This window comes from Carcharodon carcharias, chromosome 14, assembly GCF_017639515.1.
Source record: "Carcharodon carcharias isolate sCarCar2 chromosome 14, sCarCar2.pri, whole genome shotgun sequence".
Taxonomy (NCBI): Eukaryota; Metazoa; Chordata; class Chondrichthyes; order Lamniformes; family Lamnidae; genus Carcharodon; species Carcharodon carcharias.
In genome coordinates this window covers 127,529,333-127,553,145 of record NC_054480.1, presented here as the reverse complement: position 1 = coordinate 127,553,145, position 23,813 = coordinate 127,529,333, and the positions used below count along the sequence as shown (strand labels likewise).

General features: G+C 44.4%; 1 protein-coding gene across 1 annotated transcript in view; it reads left to right on the top strand.

Moving 5' to 3' along the window:
- Positions 1-4,989: 4,989 nt before the first annotated feature.
- Positions 4,990-23,813, top strand: part of yjefn3 (YjeF N-terminal domain containing 3) — a 124,441-nt gene continuing 105,617 nt past the window's right edge. The window contains exon 1 of the mRNA XM_041205538.1: positions 4,990-5,054. Coding sequence (XP_041061472.1) covers positions 4,990-5,054 — 65 coding nt within the window. The remainder of the gene's footprint in view (positions 5,055-23,813) is intronic.

The following is a 23,813-nucleotide window of genomic DNA, read 5'->3' as shown; positions in this document are numbered from 1 at the left end:
CCATTTCTCACCTTCAATCCGATTTGTTGCTCAATGTTTTGTTGATAGCTGTTGTACAAGGACTGCTACTAAACTGCATTCTAATTAAAGGCCCTACATCTCCAGAATTGTATTGTTTAAATCCTATAAGCAGAGATTAATCTGTCTATCGAAACACTGCTAGGTAAAGTACAGAAAGAAAAACTTAGTTAGAAGATGCTGGAAATACTCAGGTCTGATAGCATCTGAGGAAAGAGAAACAGTTAACGTTTCATGTCTGTGATTTTTTTTATTAGAACTGAAGAGTTCATGAACAGCAAAGTGATAATGACCAGATAATCTGTTTTGTTATGACAATTAGGGGATAAATATCCTATGTCCAACCATCAGCTGCTTCATCAGTGAACTTCCTGCCAACATAAGGCTGATGACTGCACAATGTTCAGCACCATTCGCGACTCCTCAGATACTGAAGCAGACCATGTCCAAATGCAGCAAGATCTGGACAATATCCAAGCTTGGGCTGACAAGTGGCAAGTAACATTCGTGCCAAGCAATTACCATCTCCAACAGGAGAGAATCTGACCATTGCCCCTTCATGTTCAATGGCATTACCATTGCTGAATCCCCCACTATCAACATTCTGGGGGTTACCATTGACCAGAAACTGAACTGGACTAGCCATATAAATACTTTGGCTACAAAAGCAGGTCAGAGGCTAGGAATCCTGTGATGAATAATTCACCTCCTGACTCCCCAAAGCCTGCCCACCATCTACAAGGCACAAGTCAGGAATGTGATGGAGTACTCTCCACTTACCTGGATAAGTGCAGCTCCAACAATAGAAGCTCGACAGCATCCAGGATAAAGCAGCCTGCTTGATTGGGACCACATCCATGAACGTTCACTCCCTCCACCACTGAAACACAGTAGCAGTAGTGTGTACCGTCTACAAGATGCACTGCAGAAACTCACCAAGGCTCTTTAGACAGCACCTTCCAAACCCCTGACCACTATCATCTAGAAGGACAAGGGCAGCAGATAGATGGGAACATCACCACCTGGAAGTTCCTCTTCAAGTCACCATCCTGACTTGGAAATATGTCAATGTTCCTTCACTGTTGCTGAGTCAAAATCCTGGAACTCCCTCCCTAACAGCATTGTGGGTGTACATACGCCACATGGACCGCAGCGGTTCAAGAAGGAGGCTCACCACCACCTTCTGGAGGGCAATTAGGGATGGGCAATAAATGCTGGCCTCGCTAGCAACGCCCACTTCCCAAATGGAATTCAATGCAGACAAATGTGAGGTAATGCATTTGGGGGAAGACAAACAAGGCAAGAGAATATACAATAAATGGTCAGATACTGTTAAACGTTGAGGAACAGAAGGACCTTGGAGTGTATGCTCACAAATCCTAAAGGTAGCAGCACAGATAAATAAGGTAGTTAAGAATGCATATGGGATATTTTCCCTTATTAGCTGAGGCACAGAATATAAAAGCAAAGAGGTTATCTTAGAACAGTATAAAACACTAGTTAGACCACAGCTAGAGTACCGCATACTGTTCTGGTCACCATATTACAGGAAGGATGTGATCGCACTGGAGAAGGTACAGAGGAGATTTACAAGGATGTTGCCAGGAATGGACAATTTTAGCATGAGGAAAGATTGGATAGGCTGGGGTTGTTTTCTTTGTAACAGAAGAAACCGAGAGGAGACTTAATCAAGGTGTCTAAAATCAGGCAAAGTGTATAGAAATAGCTTATTTCCCTTAGCAGAGTTTAATAACCAGTGGATGTAAATTTAAAGTAATTGGTAGAAGGATTGGAAGGGGGTTGAGGAGTAACCTTTTCACCCAGAGGGTGGTTGGGATCTGGATCACTATCTGAAAGGGTGGTAGAGGCCGAAAGCCTCATCGCATTTAAAAAGTTCTGCAATATGCACTTGAAGCGATGTAACCTAGAGGGACCAAGAACTGGAAAGTGAGGTTAGGCTCTATGGCATTTCTTTGGCCAGTACAGGCATGATGGGTTCCTTCTGGGTGAGAGTACTACATGGGTGATGGAACATGAGGCCTATGACAGAGAGCCTGAAGGGGTGTGTCTCATAACAGAACTCTTAGGCCAGTTAATTTTAGCCACATGATTTGCTGCGCAAGTGAAGACAGCCAATGTCACAATTAGTGAAGCAGATTTAGGTGAATAACAGGGTCTGAACATTGAACAATCCCGCCAACTTGTCTGGCTATAACAATAGGAAAGGTAGGAGCCTGTCTGGTGGGCTAGGATTGGGTGCTGATCTTTCCCATCGGTTTAAATCCAGGGCAGAGTGACAACGTTCAAATCACTTCAGTGAAATTTGTGTCAGCCATTCACAATCTAATTGGCCAAAGTTCCTGACTCCAAAACAAATTGGAAATCTCACTCCCAGGACAGATACAGCACAGGGTTAAATACAGAGTAAGGTTCCCTCTACACTGTCCCCATCAAACACTCCTAGAGCAGGTACACCCCAGAGTTACATACAGAGTAAATCTCCCTCTACATTGTCCCATCAAACACTCCCAGGGCAGGTACAGCATGGAGTTAGATTCAGAGTAAAGGTCCCTCTACACTGTCCCCATCAAACACTCCCAGAACAGTTACAGCACGGGCTAGGTACTGTGTAAACCTCCCTCTACACTGTCCCCATCAAATACTCCCAGGGCAGGTACAGCACGGGGTTAGATACAGAATAAAGCTCCCTCTACACTCCCCATCAAATATTCCCAGGACAGGGACAGCACGGGGTTAGATACAGAGTAAAGCTCCCTCTACATTCCCCATCAAATATTCCCAGGACAAGGACAGCACGGGGTTAGATGCAGAGTAAAGCTCCCTCTACAATGTCCACATCAGATACTCCTGGGTTGGTACAGCAGGAACCTCCCAGGTCTAAGTCCGTAAATTTGAGCTTCTGCAAAAGTCTGCTGGCTGTATCCTAACTCGCATAAAGTCCTGTTCATGCGTCATCTGCTGTGTTCACTGACCTTTGCTCTCAGTGTAACAAGCTTGTTTTCAAATCCCTCTCCATCTCTAATCTCCTACAACCCCCTGAGTTAACTGCACTCCAATTCTGGTTTCTTGATGAGCTGTGGGTTACATTGAAGTCAGCTAGTGATGCTTCACAAGGACAAATATCCTGCCAACACTCATTGTCTACTCTTAGTAGTGAAGAATGATCACTTGCCTGAGGTCTGGGGATAAGGCAGTAGCCCCTGTGCACCTGCAGCTTCAGGATTTGGAAAAGAGGAAATGTGGTAACAGAAAGATGCAAACACAATAAATTGATTCACAAAGCACACTCTTACATGTTTCATAAGCATTCTGTAAACTTCAAATCGATTTGAGTGAAGTGAAAGCCATGTGAATGAAGTGAAGTGAATGAGCGTCCCTCCTTCGATATTTCATTTACACTCTTCTCAGGCTCCTATGTCTCATTCTCCTCAGCAAAACATTCTCCCTGTCTCATCTGTTGGGTTGCCAACTTTGGTCAGATGTATTCCTGAAGATTTCATCTTCCATCCAATGCTCCCATTCAGTCAATTGTATTTTTTATCTTTCCCTAATATTTTTGTAACTAACAGTAAATGGAAAAAATACATTTTTAACAATGCTTATGATTTTTGTCCTGGGCAGCAGTATCCTGGAGATCTACATTTGGAGAATGTAACATCTCCAGATTTAATTTCCTGGAGACTCCAGGGCAATTCTGGAGAGTTGGCAACCCCTATCTTCCTCTCACACATTCTTCATCCTCCCTTTTCATTGTGTAAAAATGGTGATTTGGCTCTGTTGTCTCCTCTAATTTACTCCTTCAAAAGAGCACAGAGAGTCTCTGCTCCCCCACTCTTCCCTCACCCAGAATCTACAAGATTTTAAAATCCAAGCTTGCCGTCAATGAATCACTAATTCCTTATCTGCCTCATTCATGTTCCATTTTGTTTCTTAGGCTTGGCAGCACCCTGCACTCTGATCTTAGCCCTTCATCTTGGTGTGCCGAATGGCTCTTAGTTTAGAATGGCAGATCTCCGATCTCTCCGAGACACTTCACACGGTCCTAGCTATTAATTTAATCAGGAACCTCACACACATACACAAAAATGGTCACACAGACACTCACAAACATACACACACAAACACTCACACATACATGGTCAAACACACAAAGCCACGCACACATACTCTCACATCCACATTTCAACCCAAACGTGCAAATGTCCACTCGTGCACACACACACACACACACACACACAGACAGTTACATACATGCATACATCCACTCATATACACTGACACACATGCTCATATACACACATATGCACGCACATATCCCCTCAGATAGACACACAGGCATACATGCACATATCCACTCATATACATGCGGGCACACACACACACACTCATTTACACACGCACACACATATCTCACTCATATATACACACAAACACACACATATATAGCCACTCATATACACACACACAAGCACATATACACTCATATATACACACACACTTACATACATGCACATATCCCCTCATAGACATACACACAAACACGTACATGCATATATCCACTCATACACACACAAATATACACATAGCCACTCATATACATACAAACACACATATACATACACACATGTACATACCCATTCTTATATACACACATCCACTCATATGCTCTCACACACACACACACACACACTCATATACATGCACATACATATGCACTGGCCTATCCTGATATGCTTATGCTTCAGGCCAATCTCTTTCCTGTCTATTGAAGGCAGTATGCTTCTGATTGGCTGATCTGCTAGCCAATGAGCTAGGGTACTGAATGACAAATCACTGTATCACTGAAGGCACAGAGTCTGGCAGCAGCTCTCAGCCTCACAGCCTCAGCATCAGGACCCAGCAGATCCTTCCCATCTCCCCACACAAGAACAGTGACAACTGCACGAAGATATGGCCAACACAAACCACGGTGTTGTGCAGCAGACAGCAACCACTGAACCTGTCAAATTCCTCAGGTAAGCGGGAGTCTGTGATAAGTGTGTGGATGACAGCCCTTTCTTGCTGACTGAATCGAGATTTATTGATTCCTCAAAGGTTGTAAGCTCTGTGGTATTTGATCTGCATCATTGCAAAGGGTTCAGAGCTATCTGAACGAGCTACCTGGGATGACTGAGTCTTAAGTGCTTCCCTGCTCCAGGTTCAAATCTAATTCGGCTCCCGACATACCAAGACTGAAGGGAGGGAGCTGGTGATTGTGGACGGGGATCTTTAATGAGATGATCAAATGACAAACAAACGCACTCTCACCCAGCAAAACAAAGAGTGTGTAATGAACTTTTAAGATTTGTTTTTCAGCACAGCAGGTGCATGCAAAATAAAAAGTCATGCTCACTAGAATTTATTATTGTAAAACACATTGAGGATCTCTGGGATCCCGGTGATTAATTCAGATTGTTTTGGGGTGTGTTGGGTAGGGAAAGGCAGACATGGAGAGGTGAGTCTGAACCTCAGCCCCTCATGATGCAGTCTTGTACCCCCAACCATTGCAGGAAACACCCAGAGTATTTGTTTTAAACCAGGCTTGTACGTGGGAGGCTGGGTTGGGTATGTGAGGGAATAAATCAGCATTGTTAGGCTGGTGGTTTTTAGCCTGTGCCAAACACAATCAGCACTACCTGTGAGACTGAGTTCAAGCAATTGAATGATATGGAGGTGGTGGGGAGTGGCATCTGCGATGTGGAAGAATATTTACACGAAGCTCAAGTTGTTTGTACAACACCCTCAGTGATCTTTAACTCCCAATATATATTTGACTGTTAGCATGTTACGGGTGACTTCGGAATGCCATGCATGGGGACAATCAGTCGGGAGGCCATGCTCATTACTTGGGGAAGATCCACGGAGGGAATGGAACTTGGCGGGTTTAACCGCACTGATGCCGAATGGCGCTTCTTGGGGTTGTCCACTGATGTCCTCCTCTGCGGTGCTCAATGGGGAGCCTCACTGATAGGGGCATGGGGTAGAAAAAGAATGGTATACCATTTCGTAGCCCTAAACCCAGATCTAACCTCCCGCTGAACGAGGCTTCCCGCTAGAAGAGTGGCATGAGAGGATTGATCCCATTATTGTGCCCTAAACTCCCTTGTCACTCCCTGTGTATAAGTGTCACAGGCTAATAGCAGCTCACCAAACAGACCAGCAAGCTGCTGGGTTCTGTCAGTTCTGGGCACAGCACTTCATGAACGATATATTGGTCTTGGAGGGGGTACGAGCATACAAAGATATGAATTAAGAGCAGGAGTAGGCCACTTGGCCCCTCGAGTCTGCTCTGTCGTTCAATAAGATCATGGCTGATTTGATTGTAACCTCCCGCCCTATCTCCAGTAACCTTCTACCCCTTGTTTATTAAGAATCTTATCTACCTCTGTCTCAAAGATATTCAAAGACTCTGCATGCAGGTTCATCAGAATGATGCTGGGGGTAAAAGGATTAAATTATGAAGACAGGTTGCACAGACTAGACTTGTATACCTTTGAATTTAGAAGGTTGGATGGTGTTCTGATCAAAGTCTTTAAAATGTTAAAAGGATACAATAGGATCAATAGAGAGAAACTATTACCTCCAGCAGGGTAGGGGGAGAGTCCAGGACAATGGGGCAGAACCTTAAATTTAGAGCCAGGCCGTTCAGGGGTGATGTCAGAAAGCACTCCTTCACACAGAGTGGGTAGTGGAAATATGGAACTCTCTCCCCCAAAAAGCTTGCAGATGCTGGGGGGATCAACTGGAATGTTTAAGATTGAGGTTGATGGATTTTTGTTGGGTAAGGCATCAAGGTATATGCAGCAAAGATGGTGAATAGAGTTGAGATAGATGTCACTCATGATCTGAGTGAATGGTAGGCAGAACAGCCTCGAGGGGCTGAATGGCCTCTTCTTGTTCCTATCTTGTATTCTGTACTGAGGTGAAAGATCTCAAGTGGAGATGGAGGTTACAGTTAACCTCAGTACCCTGTGGTTACCATTAACCTCGGTACCCTGTGGTTACCATTAACCTCGGTACCCTGTGGTTACCATTAACCTCAGTACCCTGTGGTTACCATTAACCTCAGTACCCTGTGCCCAAAATGGCAAAAAGCAATTGGACAGGGTCCTGTGTTTGACCTCTATCCAAGTGTGACCATGTGCCCCATTACTGAGTCAGGACATGATTGTGCTGCCTGTCATGGCCAAATATCCAATGCAACAAACTTCTCTCCAAATATGGTCATTGGCAGAGTGGAAAGGCAAACACTAGCAGGGGTGCAGAGGATCTGGGTATTCCTAGTTCTGAAACTTTTGTTTTCAATGATCATACATGGGATGTGGGCATTGCTGGCTAGACCAGAATTTAGTGCCCATCCCTAATTGGTGAGCTTCCTTCTTGATCCGCTGCAGTCCATGTGGTGTAGGTACACCTACAGTGCTGTTAGGGAGGGGGTTCCAGGATTTTGACCCAGTGACAGTGAAGGAATGGCGATATATTTCCAAGTCAGGATGGTGAGTGGCTTGGAGGGGAACTTCCAAGTGGTGGTGTTCCCATGTGTCTGCTGCCCTTGTCCTTCTAGATGGTAGTGGTCATGGGTTTGGAAGGTGTTGTCTAAGGAGCATTGGTGAGTTTCTACAGTGCATCTTGTAGATGGTACACACTGCTGCCACTGTGCATCGGGAGGGAGTGAATGTTTGTGGAAGGGGTACCAATCAAATGTTGCTGGTTTGTCCTGGATGGTGTCAAGCTTCTTGAGTGTTGTTGGAGATGCACTCATCCAGGCAAGTGGAGAGTATTCCATCGTACTCCTGTGCCTTGTAGATGGTGGACAGGCTTTGGGGAGTCGAGAGGTGAGTTACTCTCTGCAGGATTCCCAGCCTCTGACCTGCTCTTGTAGCCACAGTATTTTTACCAATGGAAAAAAATATATCAATTAAAAGAATTAGTTATAAAATACTGGTTTGGCCTCAACTGGAATCTTGTTTCCAATTCTAGATACAACACTTTAGGAAGGATTTGAAGGAGAGGGTGCAGGAAAGATTCACAAGAATTGTTCTAGGGATGAAGAACTTCAGTTGCATGGATAGGTTAGAGAAGCTGGGGCTGTTCTCCTTGGAGAAGAGAAGCTTAGGAGGAGATTTGATAGAGGTGTTTAACATCATGAGGGGTCTGGACTTAGTAGATAGTAACTGTTTCCACTGGTGGAAGCGTCAAGAATTAGAGGACACCAAGTAAGGTGATTGTCAAAAGAACAAAAGGCAAGATGAGGAAAAGCTTTTTCATGCAGCGAGTGGTTAGGATCTGGAATGCACTGCTTGAGAGTGTGGTGGAGACAGATTCAATCATGGCTTTCAAAATAGGATTGAATAAGAATTTGAAGGAAAAGTTTACAGAGTGACAGGAATAGGGCGGGAAGCAGGACTAGCTAAATTCCTCTCGGAGAAAGCCAGCATTGACATGAAGGCCAAGTGCCCTCCTTTGGTACCATAACCATTCTATAATTGTATTCTATAAAAAATGCAAAATCAGCTGAGAATCCATTAACACAGAGAGCAGTACCCAGATTCCAAATCCAGGGTCAATGCAGAATCATCTGATCTCACTGGGGTTAGCAATTGTCCTAACCCTGTGGGTTAGAATGAAGGGTGAAGGGGAGGAATATTCGAGGGTTATTGTTCTTCAGCACTATCCAGTAATCCTGGTCACACAATGTTAATATATAGGACTGGGGTGGAGGCACTATCAGCTTTGCTAAGATGCTCTTCCACAGTTGGATAGCTTGCCTGAACTCACTGCCCAGACTGGAACATGCCACTCATGGAATTTAATCCGCACAATGCTAAACAGTACAAAAGCAGCTCCATTCTCATCTCCCACACTTTGTGGGCTGAAATCGTTCAAGCCCCAAGATCTTTGTGCCTTCATTACAAACTAACTGGAGCTGTTCAACACTCAATCATTCGAAGGATTATTAAATAATCCCCTGCATTTCAGGATAAATTAGAAAAGCACATGAGAAATAAAGAAACAGAAGTATATCAAGTAGGGTGGGAGGAGGCTCGTGTGGAGCATAAACACTGGCATCGGTCAGTTGGGCTGAATGACCTATTTCTGTGATGCACACTTAATGCAAGGTGGGAGGAATATAAAAGGTGGACAACCCCACAATCAGAAACAGGGGCAGGCTCACAATAACAAACCAGCTCTCTGCACCCCAAGATCAGAACAAGGTTCACTCCAGATTGTCCAGGACTCCAGGTTGGCAACTATCCAGCAACAGATCTAAAAAAAGGTTCCATTCATTGTCCAATGTGCAAATGTCAACCCTGTTGTATTGCAATAGAGTGATGTGGTCACAGGGTATCTGGTGTCACATTTTACATCATCCTACCCCTGCCGTGTCTGTGGTATTTTTAGTGTCATTTGAATCATGACCAGCAGGTTGCAGAAAGGTTATTTTTCAAATTTATTGCACAAATATTGTTCCATCTCTCTTGAAAGGCAGAGAAAGGTTCTTACAAAAATGAGCAAAGTGGGCAGTCATTAATTACCGTGCGGTGAATCTCTTGTTACCCTATCATTTATTTTTCATGTTGTTCCAATTGTCTTTTGCTTTCTCAAAGAAAAGTAGAAAGAGGAAGAGGTAAACAGATAAACAAAGAGAAAATTAAAGAGTTAGGAGAAAGAAAAAATAGAGCCTGTGTTTGTTTTGTGGTTTCTGTAATCTCTGAAAAAAGAGTTGGAGTAGGAGGCGATTCAATGAGGTTTCAGCACAGTAAGGATGTAGGCAAGGTGAGCAAGGTGGGGGAATTTGGACAAGGCAAACACCAAGGGAGAAAAGTTCAAAGGAACACTGTAGTAATGATGAAAGAAAAGTTACAATGGACTAGAGGTAGAGATTGAATGCTTGGGATGATAGAAGGAAAGATGGTTAATCAGATGAGAATCTTTTTCTTGTGTCAGCTCACAGATGTGGGAGAAGCGCTGGGGGAAGCTCTGGCAAATTGTACTCAGGTCCCTGTTGTGTATGTGGGAGTGTCATTGGGTAAAACCTCTTCGTTTACAAGACTGCCTTTATCTGTGCTCATGTTGATGTATTAACATCTCTGCTCTAATTTGCCAGCCTTCGACATCTCACCCAAGAGCTTATGAAATGTGTATCAGCACCCAACAAGAGTCCCTCTGCCGGGAATATTAATAATTTAATGTCTTAAAGCACTGCCACCTTGGAAGGACTTGGAATTTCAGGAGTCCTGCATAGGTAACCAGACCAATGGTAGGTCATACCGGTAATTCAGACAAGCAATTGGACAGTGCGACTCATGAAGTCCAAAATGACCTCGTTATTGAAAATGAAGTGCTCAAGCTCAGGATGGCTTGTCTTGGCTGTTAGTATTGGCCACTGGCAAATATACTTGCTCCCAGTTTCAGGGCCTAGAATCACCACAGCTTCCTTGATTAAACACCCATGTTTGTATTGGTCTGTTGGGTAAACTGCCCTTTCCCCAAATGGTGGGATCTGCTTCACTCTTGTTTGTTTTGCTGTTGCTGAGACTGCAACAATCTCTCTAGAATTCACTCAGATCCTGGCTCCAATCTCTGGATCTGTGTCCTTTCCCTCTGTGCGTTTATCACTGCCATGCCTTCAAAATCTTTTAACCATTTTTTCTGCAGAAAAGATTTGGAGAAAGAATTGCACTTGAATGCTGTGTTTAAAGCAAAGTGTAGTCACGTGAGGGACTGGATATTCCCTCCGAGGGCGTCTCCAGGCCCCAAGCCCTGTCACTCATTTGGAATTTCATGGGGATACCCTCTTAATTGGCCTAGACACAGATTCACCCATCAATTATGGGCAGCGGGTGGGCTTTTGAAGCTGGAGGGCTAATCAGAGGCCATCCAACTTGGAAGGTAAGTAAGAGAGAGGCTGCTTCAATATGCAGGAATCTTTTCCCAAACTTATATTCAAAAATGGTTTTTGCGGCCAGGTCACCACTGTTGGGGGGAATGAACCTTTCTACAGTGCGGTCTTTGGCTTGTTTCTGCACCCAGGCAAGCAGGGTGAGTCTCTGAGCCTTTCTGGAACACTGGGCTTCTGGTCTGCCCTGTGTTCCTGCTTCCAGGCACTTGGAAATTTCCAGCCAGCCTCTTTTAATTGGCTTCAATTAGGCTTGTAATGAACCTGATTGGTATCACATGCTGGCCCCAATCCCATCTCCATAAAAGTGGCCCAGAGGTTGGATGGAGCTGAGGAACAAGCACATTAGCTGGCGGGTTTATTTTTACCTCCTGCCCACCTCCCTTCCCACCCCCAATTGGGTGGAGGGGGGAGGTAAAAATACAGCTTGAGTTTTTGTTGTAAAAGGGCACTGAAACAATAAATGGTTAAAATGCTAATAAGTTAAGCTTTAATATTGTGAGTCTCCTGAGATAGAAAATAACAGGGAATTTGTCAGCCTGTCTCAGCAATCGATAACACCTCATCCCCATTGTCAGGAAGTCTCTGCCTCCTTTCTGAGAAATTAATTAAAAACAGAGATAGAGTCAGACCCAGGAAAGACTGTTCAGAGGTTAGAAGGCAAGCAGTTACTGTACTTTGCTTAAGTCAAACGAGATGACTCACTGGTGTGGGGAAATACAGCGTGTTCGTTATTTTGTATTTTAAGCGAAGACAAATTGACCCAAGCCCATCTGATTGAAACCATAATCACATCACCTCACACAAGGGTTGTGACACACTTAAAAAGACACAAATATCTAGTTCAGCTCACAATTGTTACACTTCCTGGTCATATGACCCTGGAGTAAGATAATGGATACCATGGCCATACCTTTATAAGAGTACTCAAGCCTACTGTATCCAAGTGAATATCTAAGGCAGAACCCTAAATCTGCAACAGTTAGGTTGAATGATTGCTGGCATGGAGTTACAAGACAATAATTTTGAATTTGTAATTTCAAGGCACCAACTTTTGTTGGTCACATTAAACTGTACTGTCTCCTGTTTGACTCCCCTCCTCTCCTGAAGGTCTTAGTTTTCACTGGGGTACAGCTTCTTGCAGACACTCAGGATGCCATTCTTCAGCTGTGACCCTAGCTGATGGATGTTTCAGGTTATTCTGCTACAGGGGATGATACATTCTGATCATATATTTGCTCAATACGTATATGTACACACTTTCCAATTTGGGGGCTAGTGGTGATCAGGAGCAGGAAGGCTGGCACAGTTTATTCAGCTTGCACTTGAGTAATTGTTTCCAAAAACTAGGCTGGACAAAGATAAATTTAAAATAGGTAGCACAAAAATGGCAGCATCGGAGCACAGTTACTCTCCCAGTAATGCCCCTCAAACAGCTTCCCTGCTGATAATTCATTCAGTTCCTTCTCCATCTTTCTGACAGTGTCAACCATGATTGACAACATCTCCTGGACAGCACATTCTTGAAGGGGTTCAATCCAAAATTAATCTGCAGAGACGATATTTCAATGAGCAAGTGGCCTATCTCTGGAATGGGTTCCATAGGGAGATGGTGGATACAGGTAGCATGGATTAATTCGAATGGAAGTTAGTTCAATTTTTTAAAGGTTCTTTAATATTTTAGGTTTGCAATAGCTGAATAATTTGAACATCCTGGTGAACAGGTAATTTGGACCTAGGGGACCCCAAGCTCTCTACCACTGGGGATTTTAATTGGTTCATGTCTGAATTAGCTAATTCTGGCTGGCATTTGCTAGGTGGATTAGAATTGTTCTCAATACCTTTGGCTAAGGAGTGGGGAAACCAATGTCAGTTCTCCCACCTGATGACTAACCAGTGACTCCCCTTCTTTCCTGGAAAGCATATGAGGTGGTGGATACAGATTTAATAGTAGAATACGAAAGGGTTTCAGATAAACAGTTAAGGGGAAAAGATTGTGGGATTTTGGGGGAGTGGGACTAATTGGATTGCTCTTTGGAAGAGCTGGTGCAGACTCGAAGGGCTGAATAGCCTCTTACTATAGTGTTAAAAACAAAAAACTGCGGATGCTGGCAATCCAAAACAAAAACAGAATTACCTGGAAAAACTCAGCAGGTCTGGCAGCATCGGCGAAGAAAAGAGTTGACGTTTCGAGTCCTCATGACCCTTCAGCAGAACTGAGTGAATCTAAGGAAAGGGGTGAAATATAAGCTGCTTAAAGGTGGCGGGGGCGGGGGTGGTTGGGTGGGGGGAGAGAAGTGGGGGGGTGGTGGTGTGGTTGTAGGGACAAGCAAGCAGTGATAGGAGCAGATAATCAAAAGATGTCACAGACAAAAGAACAAAAGAACACAGGCGTTGAAGGTGGTGATATTATCTAAATGAATGTGCTAATTAAGAATGGATGGTAGGGCACTCAAGATACAGCTCTAGTGGGAGTGGGGTGGAAAGGCTAGCAGGGCATAAAAGATTTAAAAATAATGGAAATAGATGGGAAAAGAAAAATCTATATAAATTATTGGAAAAAACAAAAGGAAGGGGGAAGAAACAGAAAGGGGGTGGGGATGGAGGAGGGAGTTCAAGACCTAAAGTTGTTGAATTCAATATTCAGTCCGGAAGGCTGTAAAGTGCCTAGTCGGAAGATGAGGTGCTGTTCCTCCAGTTTGCGTTGGGCTTCACTGGAACAATGCAGCAAGCCAAGGACAGACATGTGGGCAAGAGAGCAGGGTGGAGTGTTAAAATGGCAAGCGACAGGGAGGTTTGGGTCACTCTTGCGGACCGACTTGCATTCATTGCTCCCAATGCGGTCACCTCTACACTGGAGAGACCAAACGTAAACTGGGCGACCGCTTTGCAGAACACCTGTGGTCTGTCCGCAAGAATGATCCAAATCTCCCTATCGCTTGCCATTTTACCACTCCACCCTGCTCTCTTGCCCACATGTCTGTTCTTGGCTTGCTGCATTGTTCCAGTGAAGCCCAACGCAAACTGGAGGAACAGCACCTCATTTTCCGACTAGGCACTTTACAGCCTTCCGGACTGAATATTGAATTCAACAACTTTAGATCTTGAACTCCCTCCTCCATCCCCACCCCCTTTCTGTTTCTTCCCCCTTCCTTTTGTTTTTTTCCAATAATTTATATAGATTTTTCTTTTCCCACCTATTTCCATTATTTTTAAATCTTTTATGCCCTGCTAGCCTTTCCACCCCACCACTACTAGAGCTGTACCTTGAGTGCCCTACCATCCATTCTTAATTAGCACATTCATTTAGATAATATCACCACCTTCAACGCCTCTGTGTTCTTTTGTTCTTTTGACTGTGACATCTTTTGATTATCGGCTCCTATCACTGCTTGCTTGTCCCTTCAACCACACCACCCCCCGCCACTTCTCTCCCCCCACCCAAACCCCAACCCCCCGACCTTAAACCAGCTTATATTTCACCCCTCTCCTTAGATTCACTCAGTTCTGTTGAAGGGTCATGAGGACTCGAAACGTCAACTCTTTTCTTCTCCGCCGATGCTGCCAGACCTGCTGAGTTTTTCCAGGTAATTCTTTCTATAGTGTACTATTTTAGAATTCTGAGTGCACATTGGCAGGATGAGAGTCAAGTGCAGTGTGTCTCATGGATAAATATTCTGTTACTGTCTCAGCTAATGCGTGAATATTCCACACTTGGGTGGGGCCATAGATACAGGGATAAACAGAAAAGATACAAACAGAGAGCTGGAGAAATTGACATAACAGAAGAAAATACTGCAAAAACTCAGCAGGTCTGGCAGCATCTGTGGAGAGAGGAACAGAGTTAACATTTCAGGTCAGTGACCTTTTTTGTCAGAACAAGGAGCCATGAAGTTGTGGAATTCAACTTCAGGGTTAGTAGCTGAGGCATAAACTATGTCATGTTTCAGGAAGATGGTGGTATGATGGTAATGTCACCGGACTAGTAATCCAGAGGCCCAGGCTCATGCTCTGGAGACATGGGTTCAAATCCCATGATGGAAGCTGGTGGAATTTGATTTCAATTAATAAACCTGGAATATAAAGATAATCTCAGTGATGGTGACCATGAAACCATTATTGATTGTCGTGAAGACCCCTCTGCTTCACTAATGTCCTGCCATCCTACTGCACTTGTGACTCTGTCTAGTCCACTTGTGGCTCTAGCCCCACAGCTATGTGGTTGACTCTTAACTGTCCTCTAAAATGTTTAGTTCAAGGGCAATTAGGGATGGGCAACAAATGCAGGTTTTGCCAGTCATGCCGAGATCCCATTAAAGAATTAAGAAAAGGTAGCATTGAAGATTAGTTTGCAGAGGTGAATGAAGGAAAAGCCTCTGAAGAAATGCGGGAACTGAGCGATTAGGGCTATTTGTCTGTGTGGAGGGTAAACGCTCACATAAGTTAGTTGGGCTGAATGGCCTGATTCTGTGTTGGAAATTTCACTATATGTGCATAAGGTGGGGAGATAAAGAAACAGTCACACACAACAACAACTTACATTTACATGTTTCCATAACATAGTAGAACATTCCAAGGCTACATAGGAATGTTATCAGACCAAAAGCTTGATCAAAGAGGTAAGTTTTAAGGAGTGTCCTTTTAAGAAGGGAGAGGCAGAGAGATTTTGGGAGATTATTCCAGAGTTTAGGACTCAGGTAGCTGAAGGCACGACTGCCAATGGTGGAATAATTAAAATCGGGGATGCTCAAGAGGTCAGAATTGGAAGAGTGCAGGAAGGCTAGAGGAGATTACAGAAATAGGATGGGGTGAGGTCACATTGAGATTTGAAAACAGAATGAGAATTTAAAAATTGAGGCATTGCTGGACCTGGAGCCAATGTGGATCAGCGAGCACAGGGGTGATGGGTGAACAGGATCAGTGCACCAGAGGAAGAAAGAGAGACTGGAGGAAACACAGAAGTAAAAAAGATAATTGATGAGCAGAGAGGGAGAGAGAGAGACAGGAAGAGAAAATCTTGAAGAGAAAGATTGCAGGCATAATGAGACCCAAAGGTTAATTTTTCTCTTTTGATTTTCACATATCTGGTGGAACCATGGTGGACTAGAGATTAGAATGGGAGCTGAACCATGGGCTGGAGAGTAGAACAGAGTTGAATGCCAGCCATGAGTCATTTAGATGTTTTAACAAATGATGAGAGTTGCTGTTTTGTGCAAGCTGCCAAAACTTATCAGCAACTGCACAGAAGCAGCAGTCACTATTTTATTTGACATCCTTTGCATGGAGTGTACGTTTGAGGTTAGGACAGACCCGTCACATTGATTGTGATTGACAGAAAACTAGCTCTTCAGTGAAGGAAGAATTGAAGGAAGCAAATGGATTAGGAGGAAAATAATGACAGCCTGATCTGCTCTGTAATTGAGTGCTTAAAGAGAATACTGATTGTCAGATGGAATTCAGTTCCTGGAATATATCTCCACGTGGCCTGAGCTGCACGTGAAAATAAATAGTGTCACTAAAGAAAAAAAAAATTATTTTTCCACTCCAGTATCTTTCACCTTGTCCCCTGGACGTAGCTTTTTTCCACTTGTGGGAGGGTCGTTAAGCAGAGGACACAGATTTAAGACAATCAGCAAAAGAACCGCAGGGAGATGAGGAAACATTTTATTTACACAGCAAGCTATGATGGTCTGAGTGCATTTGCTGAAAGGGTGGTGGAATCACATTCAACAGTGACTTTCAAAAGGGAATTGAAAGGAAAAGGATTTGTAGGTCTCCAGCAGGGGATTGGGACAATTTGGATTTAATTCTTTCATGGGATCTGGGTGTCACTGCCCATCCCTCATTGCCCTTGAACTGAATGGCTTGCTACACCATTTCAGAGGGCAGTTAAGAGTCAACCACATTGCTGTGGATCTGGAGTCACATGTAGGGCAGACAAGGTAAGGATGACGGATTTCCCTCCCTAAAGGACATTAGTTAGCCATTACTGAAAGTAGCTTAACTAGTTCAAATTCAACCAGCTGCTGTTGTGAGATTTGAACCCATATCACCAGAATATTAGCCTGGACCTCTTGTCTACTAGTATAGTGACAATACCATACACCACCATCTCTCCAAAGCTTGGTTAAAGAGCTGGAACAGGCACAATAAGGTAAATAGCCCCCTTTTGTGCTATATGATTCTATGAATGCACTGAGGGCTCTGTTGCATGGACTGTCTTCATTCTCTGGTATCTCACTCGCGTGATCCTTCTTCAAGATGCCTAAGATCTACCAACAGCTTTAGACTAGATCTGACACTCCTAGCGCAATACTGAGGGAGTGCTGCCCTGTGAGAGGCGTGGTGTTTGAGATGAAGCATTTAATCAAGGTACTGTCTGGCCTCTCGTATAGAGATAAAAGATCTCTTAAGAACATAAGAAATAGGAGCAGGAGTAGGCCATTCAGCCCCTCAAGCCTACCCCGCCATTCAATAAGATCATGGCTGATCTGCCCCAGTCTTCAACTCCTCTTTCATGCCAGCTCCTCAACTCCCTGATACTTCAAAAATCTATCTATCTCCTCTCTAAATACTTGCAGTGACCCAGCCTCCTCAGCTCTCTGGGGTAGACAGTTCCAGATATTCACTGTCTTCTGAGGGAAGAAATTCCTTCGCATCTCAGTTTTAAATGAGTGTCCCCTTATTCGGTAACTATGTCCCCTAGTTCGAGATTTCCCCACTAGTGGAAACATCTCCTCAACATGTACCCTGTCAAGCCCCCTCAGAATCTTGTACGTTTCAATAAGATCACCCCTCTTTCTTCTAAACTCTAATGAATAAAGGCCTAACCTGTTTAGTCGTTCTTGATAAGTCAACCCCTTAATCCCAGGAATCACCCTAGTGAATCTCTTTTGAACTGACTCAAATGCCAGTATATCCTTTCTTAAATATGGGGACCAAAACTGTACACAGTACTCCAGGTGCAGCCTCAACATCACCCTGCACCCTGTACAGTTCTAACAAGACTTCCCTATTTTTAAACTCCAATCCCCTAGCATTACAGGCCAAAATTCCATTTGCCTTCTCAATTACTTGCTGCACCTGCATGCTAACTTATTGTGTTTCATGCACAAGAACACCTAGATCCCTCAGTGCTGCACTTTTTTGGAGTCTCTGCCCCTTTAAATAATAGTCTGCCTTTTGATTCTTCCTACTGAAGTGCATGACCTCACACTTTCCAACATTAAATTCCATCTGCCAAGTTCCTGCCCACTCACTCAACCTGTCTCTATCACCTTGCAGATTCCTTATGTCCTCATCACAACATGCCCTCCCACCTATTTTTGTATCATCAGCAAATTTGGATGCATTACATCTGACAGAATCACACAGAATCAGAGAGCGCAGAAGAGGCCCTTCGGCCCACCGAGTCTACACCGACACATGAGAAACACCTGACCTATCTACCTAATCCCATTTACCAGCACTTGGCCCATAGCCTTGAATGCTATGACGTGCCAAGTGCTCATCCAGGTACTTTTTAAAGGATGTGAGGCAACCCGCCTCCACCACCCTCCCAGGCAGCGCATTCCAGACCGTCACCGCCCTCTGGGTAAAAAAGTTTCTCCTCACATCCCTCCTAAACCTCCTGCCCCTCATCTTGAACTTATGCCCTCTTGTGACTGACTCTTCAACTAAGGGAAACAGCTGCTCCCTATTCACCTTGTCCATGCCCTTCATAATCTTGTACACCTCGTTCAGGTCGCTCCTTAGTTTTCTCTGCTCCAACGAAAACAACCCAAGTCTATTCAACCTCTCTTCATAACTTAAATGTTTCATCCCAGGCCACATCCTGGTGAATCTCCTCTGCATCCCCCCTCCAGTGCAATCACATCCTTCCTATAATATGGCAACCAGAACTGCACACAGTACTCCAGCTGTTGCCTCACCAAGGTTCTATACAACTCCAACATGACCTCCCTACTTTTGTAATCCATGCCTCAATTGATAAAGGCAAGTGTCCCATAAGCCTTTTTCACCACCCCACTAACATGCCCCTCTGCCTTCAGAGTTCTATGGACACACATGCCAAGGTCCCTTTGTTCCTCAGAACTTCCTAGTGCCATGCCATTCATTGAATACTTTCTTGTCAAATTACTCCTTCCAAAGTGTATTACCTCACATTTTTCAGGATTAAATTCCTGAAAATCTGCCATTTATCTGCCCATTTGACCATCCCATCTATATCTTCCTGTAGCCCAAGACACTCAACCTCACTGTTAACCACCCTGTCATCTGCAAACTTACTAATCCAACCCCCCACATAATCACCTATGTCATCTCATAGCCACAATTTAAAGAACAGCAGGGCGTTCTCCCCAGTGTCTTGGCCAATATCAATCCCTCAATCAACTAAATTAACTGGTCATTCAACTCATTTGTGGAACCTTGCTGTGCGTAGACTGGCAATCCTGTTTGCCTATACAATAACAGTGACCACACTTCAAAATTAGTTCTTTGGCATTGAGGCTCTTTGGGACAACTTAAGGATGTGAGAAATGCTACAAAAATGCAAGTCCTTGCCTTTTCTGAGGGACAGTCATCAAGTCCAATCCTCTCAATTAAGCAGTCAAGAGTAGGAAGGTTGTACCATTGGAAGAGAACTCTCAGTGTCGCATAAATCAGACCCTAGAGTAAAAAGTGCAAAGTAACACCAGATGGTGTTAGTGATTAAATAGATTGAAATTTATGCCAGTTATGCTAGTTATTGTTGGGGTGTGAGCATGCTGGCAAGGCCAACATTTATTAGTGATCCCTAGTCACCCTTGAGAAGGTGGTTTTTGGCCTACTCCTTGAACCACTGCAGTCCATGTGCCAAAGGTACAACCACCGTGCTATTAAGAAGGGATTTTTACTCAGCAACAGTGGCAGGTGTATTTCCAATTCAGGATGGTGTGTAATTTGGAGGAGAACTTGCAGGTGGTGGTGTTCCCATGCATCTACCACCTTTGTCCTTCTAGGTGATAAAGATCATGGGTTTGGAAGGTGCTGTTGAAGTAGGCTTGGTGAGTTGCTGCAGTGCATCTTGTAGCTGGTGCACACTGCTGCCACTGTGCACCGGTGGTGGAGGATTTCTCGATACTGCCAGCATTCAGCTGTAATACGCCTACGAATACTTTTAAAGCCCAAGTAATCACTGACCAACAAAATTTTTTTAAATGATTTTATATAAGAATGATGTATTTTCAGAAATATCTGTGTTTTTCCATTAAATAACTTGTTACATGGGCTTCACAGTCAACTATGGGCTACCAGTTTGTATGGCTGGACCGTACTTCATTCTGATAATCGTGTATGTCCTTTCCTCAAATTGTTGTCAATCTCCGTTGAGAGGGAGAAGAGTTGGATTGACGCGTGCACCACATGGGGAGGGAGGGGGCTCTGTTTCAGTCTGCCACTGTGGAGAATGGTTTACACCTCTGGCTACCTTCACCCAAGGAAGCTCTCTGACTGTTCTCAGGCTCTGTCTGTATGTGCATCTGTGTCTAGCTGTATATGTGCCTGTTTTTTGTCTGTGTATGTGTCTGTGTTTCTGCATGCTCTGGCTCTGTCACCCTTGTAATCTTGTTTGCTTCCCCATTAGTTGACAACAGCCTGTATTTGAGTCTTTCTATCTGAATGAACAAAGACTGAACAAAGATGTTGGTACAAAACGGTGTGTGGCCTTTGTGACCTCAATTCACTTGTCTCCAATCAGCATGATAAATCCCAATCAAGAACAAAAGCAAATGCCTCTCTGCTACTTTATTGACAAGTAGGATTAATTGGGTGAGCATTCCTGCTGGACTGTTATTGGTGTCAGAGCCTGTCTCCCGCTGTCATTTACTGTGGAGAACCCAATCAAAAGAACCCAGTGACAACATTGTCTCACTTCTGTATAGCGCCATTGTGATGGCACCTCCTCTGTCCCTGAAATAGCTCACTTCCCCTCTAATGTACATTAAAACACATTCTCCAGCTTAATATCTGGCTGAGGAACTGGGGGGCAAGGGGAAGTTGGTGCTGATTGCATTCGTTCAAAGAAAGGAGTGGAAAGCAATAGTGAACATTTCACATATCGTTGCTTGTTCAGCACTGACATGGAATGCACCATGTGCACAGCGAGTTATTGTCAACAAAGGACCCATATAGTGAATAAAAACTTGCTGTAATGTATATAGTTTCATAGGAACCCCTCGATTAGATCCTGTCTTGTAAATTACCACCCCCTCCACGCCCTCTGCCTCCTGTCCTGTGCGCTCTCCTAGAAAAAGGTGGCCATGGGACATCTTATGCCCACCTGAGAGGGCAGGAAGGGCCTTGGTTTAACATTTCATCTAAACGACTGCACCTCTGACAGCACAGCACCTCCCTCAGTACTGCATTGGGCATGTCAGCCTAGATTATGGCTTAAGTCTCTGGAGTTGGACTTAAACCCATGAACTCCTGATCTAGAGGCCTACTCAGCCCTGACTGATTCAGCTGTAGGCATTCTCAAAGGCATTGAGAGTTTTGTACCCACGTAAGGGAGTGACCAAAAAAGAGGTTCAAAAATCTAGAGGAAGAAGGGTAGAATAATAGGCACCATCCATGGTGTGATATTAAGGCAATCAGGTCATAAATTCAATCACTATGTTTCCAGGGTGATATGATTGGCTTCAGTGAAGAGTCCGACCATACACACAGCACTAAAGGGAATGATAAACTAACCAGTTTTTGATGGTATTGCTTAATCACTCAAGCATTCACCTGGACTGACAGAAATGGTTTAACTAAATCTCACTGAAAGACAGTGAAGATGATCCTGGTCTCTGGATAGCAAATAAGCAGCCCATTAAATCAGATAAATTAAAGGGGAAAGTAGGTATGGTCTAAAGCGAGCGGCCAATTTGTTATCTATTGTCTGTTTTATGTTTCTGCACAAAGACAGATTTCATTCCCAGTACAGCAGTTGTCCACTTATATCACTTGTTCAAATGCTACAGTAGGACTCAAACCCACATTCTTCTTGGTCAGGTGTAAGAGTGCCAACTGAGACAAACCGGCAGTTCTTTGCCTCCTTTTACCCAAATTGTGTTCACCACTGTTCAGTGATTTTATTTTCTTCCCCTTCAACCACACTCTCTATTTTCACATTACCACAGCCCAATCTCCAAACAGCTAGAGGGAGGCTTTATTTGTACTGTTGTCAAAATCTGGAGGTTAAAGCAGCCTCATTGGAGCTGAGATGCTGAGTGACCTGCTTCAAAGGATTATAGAGCTCCAATCCAGTGAATGGTGGGGGCGAATAGAGAATTACCTGACAGCTCATAAATGCATACTTCTGAGGTCAGATCTATTTTTTCAACTTGGGAGACTTCCATATTCATAAAAATGAGGATGAATTAAAATGAATAATTATGTGGCATTTAAATGCCCATTTCCTGTTGTTAATAAAAGCTCCCTTTACACTGTCCCCATTAAACACTCCCAGGGCAGGTACAGCACGGGGTTAGTTACAGAGTAAAGTTCCCTCTACACTGTCCCCATCAAACACTCCCAGGACAGGTACAGCACGGGGTTAGTTACAGAGTAAAGTTCCCTCTACACTGTCCCCATCAAACACTCCCAGGGCAGGTACAGCACGGGGTTAGATACAGAGGAAAGCTCCCTCTACATTGTCCCCATCAAACCCTCCCAGGGCAGGTACAGCACGGGGTTAGATCCAGAGTAAAGCTCCCTCTACACTGTCCCCATCAAACACTCCCAGAACAGGTACAGCACGGGGTTAGATACAGAGTAAAGCTCCCTCTACACTGTCCCCATCAAACACTCCCAGGACAGGTACAGCACGGGGTTAGATACAGAGTAAAGCTCCCTCTACACTGTCCCCATCAAACACTCCCAGAACAGGTACAGCACGGGGTTAGATACAGAGTAAAGCTCCCTCTACACTGTCCCCATCAAACACTCCCAGGACAGGTACAGCACGGGGTTAGATACAGAGTAAAGCTCCCTCTACACTGTCCCCATCAAACACTCCCAGGACAGGTACAGCATGGGGTTAGATACAGAGTAAAGCTCCCTCTACACTGTCCCCATCAAACATTCCCAGGACAGGTACAGCACGGGGTTAGATACAGAGTAAAGCTCCCTCTACACTGTCCCCATCAAACACTCCCAGAACAGGTACAGCACGGGGTTAGATACAGAGTAAAGCTCCCTCTACACTGTCCCCATCAAACACTCCCAGGACAGGTACAGCACGGGGTTAGATACAGAGGAAAGCTCCCTCTACATTGTCCCCATCAAACACACCCAGGACAGGTACAGCACGGGGTTAGATACAGAGGAAAGCTCCCTCTACATTGTCCCCATCAAACACACCCAGGACAGGTACAGCACGGGGTTAGATACAGAGTAAAGTTCCCTCTACACTGTCCCCATCAAACACTCCCAGGACAGGTACAGCACGGGGTTAGATACAGAGGAAAGCTCCCTCTACATTGTCCCCATCAAACCCTCCCAGGGCAGGTACAGCACGGGGTTAGATCCAGAGTAAAGCTCCCTCTACACTGTCCCCATCAAACACTCCCAGGACAGGTACAGCACGGGGTTAGATACAGAGTAAAGTTCCCTCTACACTGTCCCCATCAAACACTCCCAGGACAGGTACAGCACGGGGTTAGATACAGAGGAAAGCTCCCTCTACATTGTCCCCATCAAACCCTCCCAGGGCAGGTACAGCACGGGGTTAGATCCAGAGTAAAGCTCCCTCTACACTGTCCCCATCAAACACTCCCAGAACAGGTACAGCACAGGGTTAGATACAGAG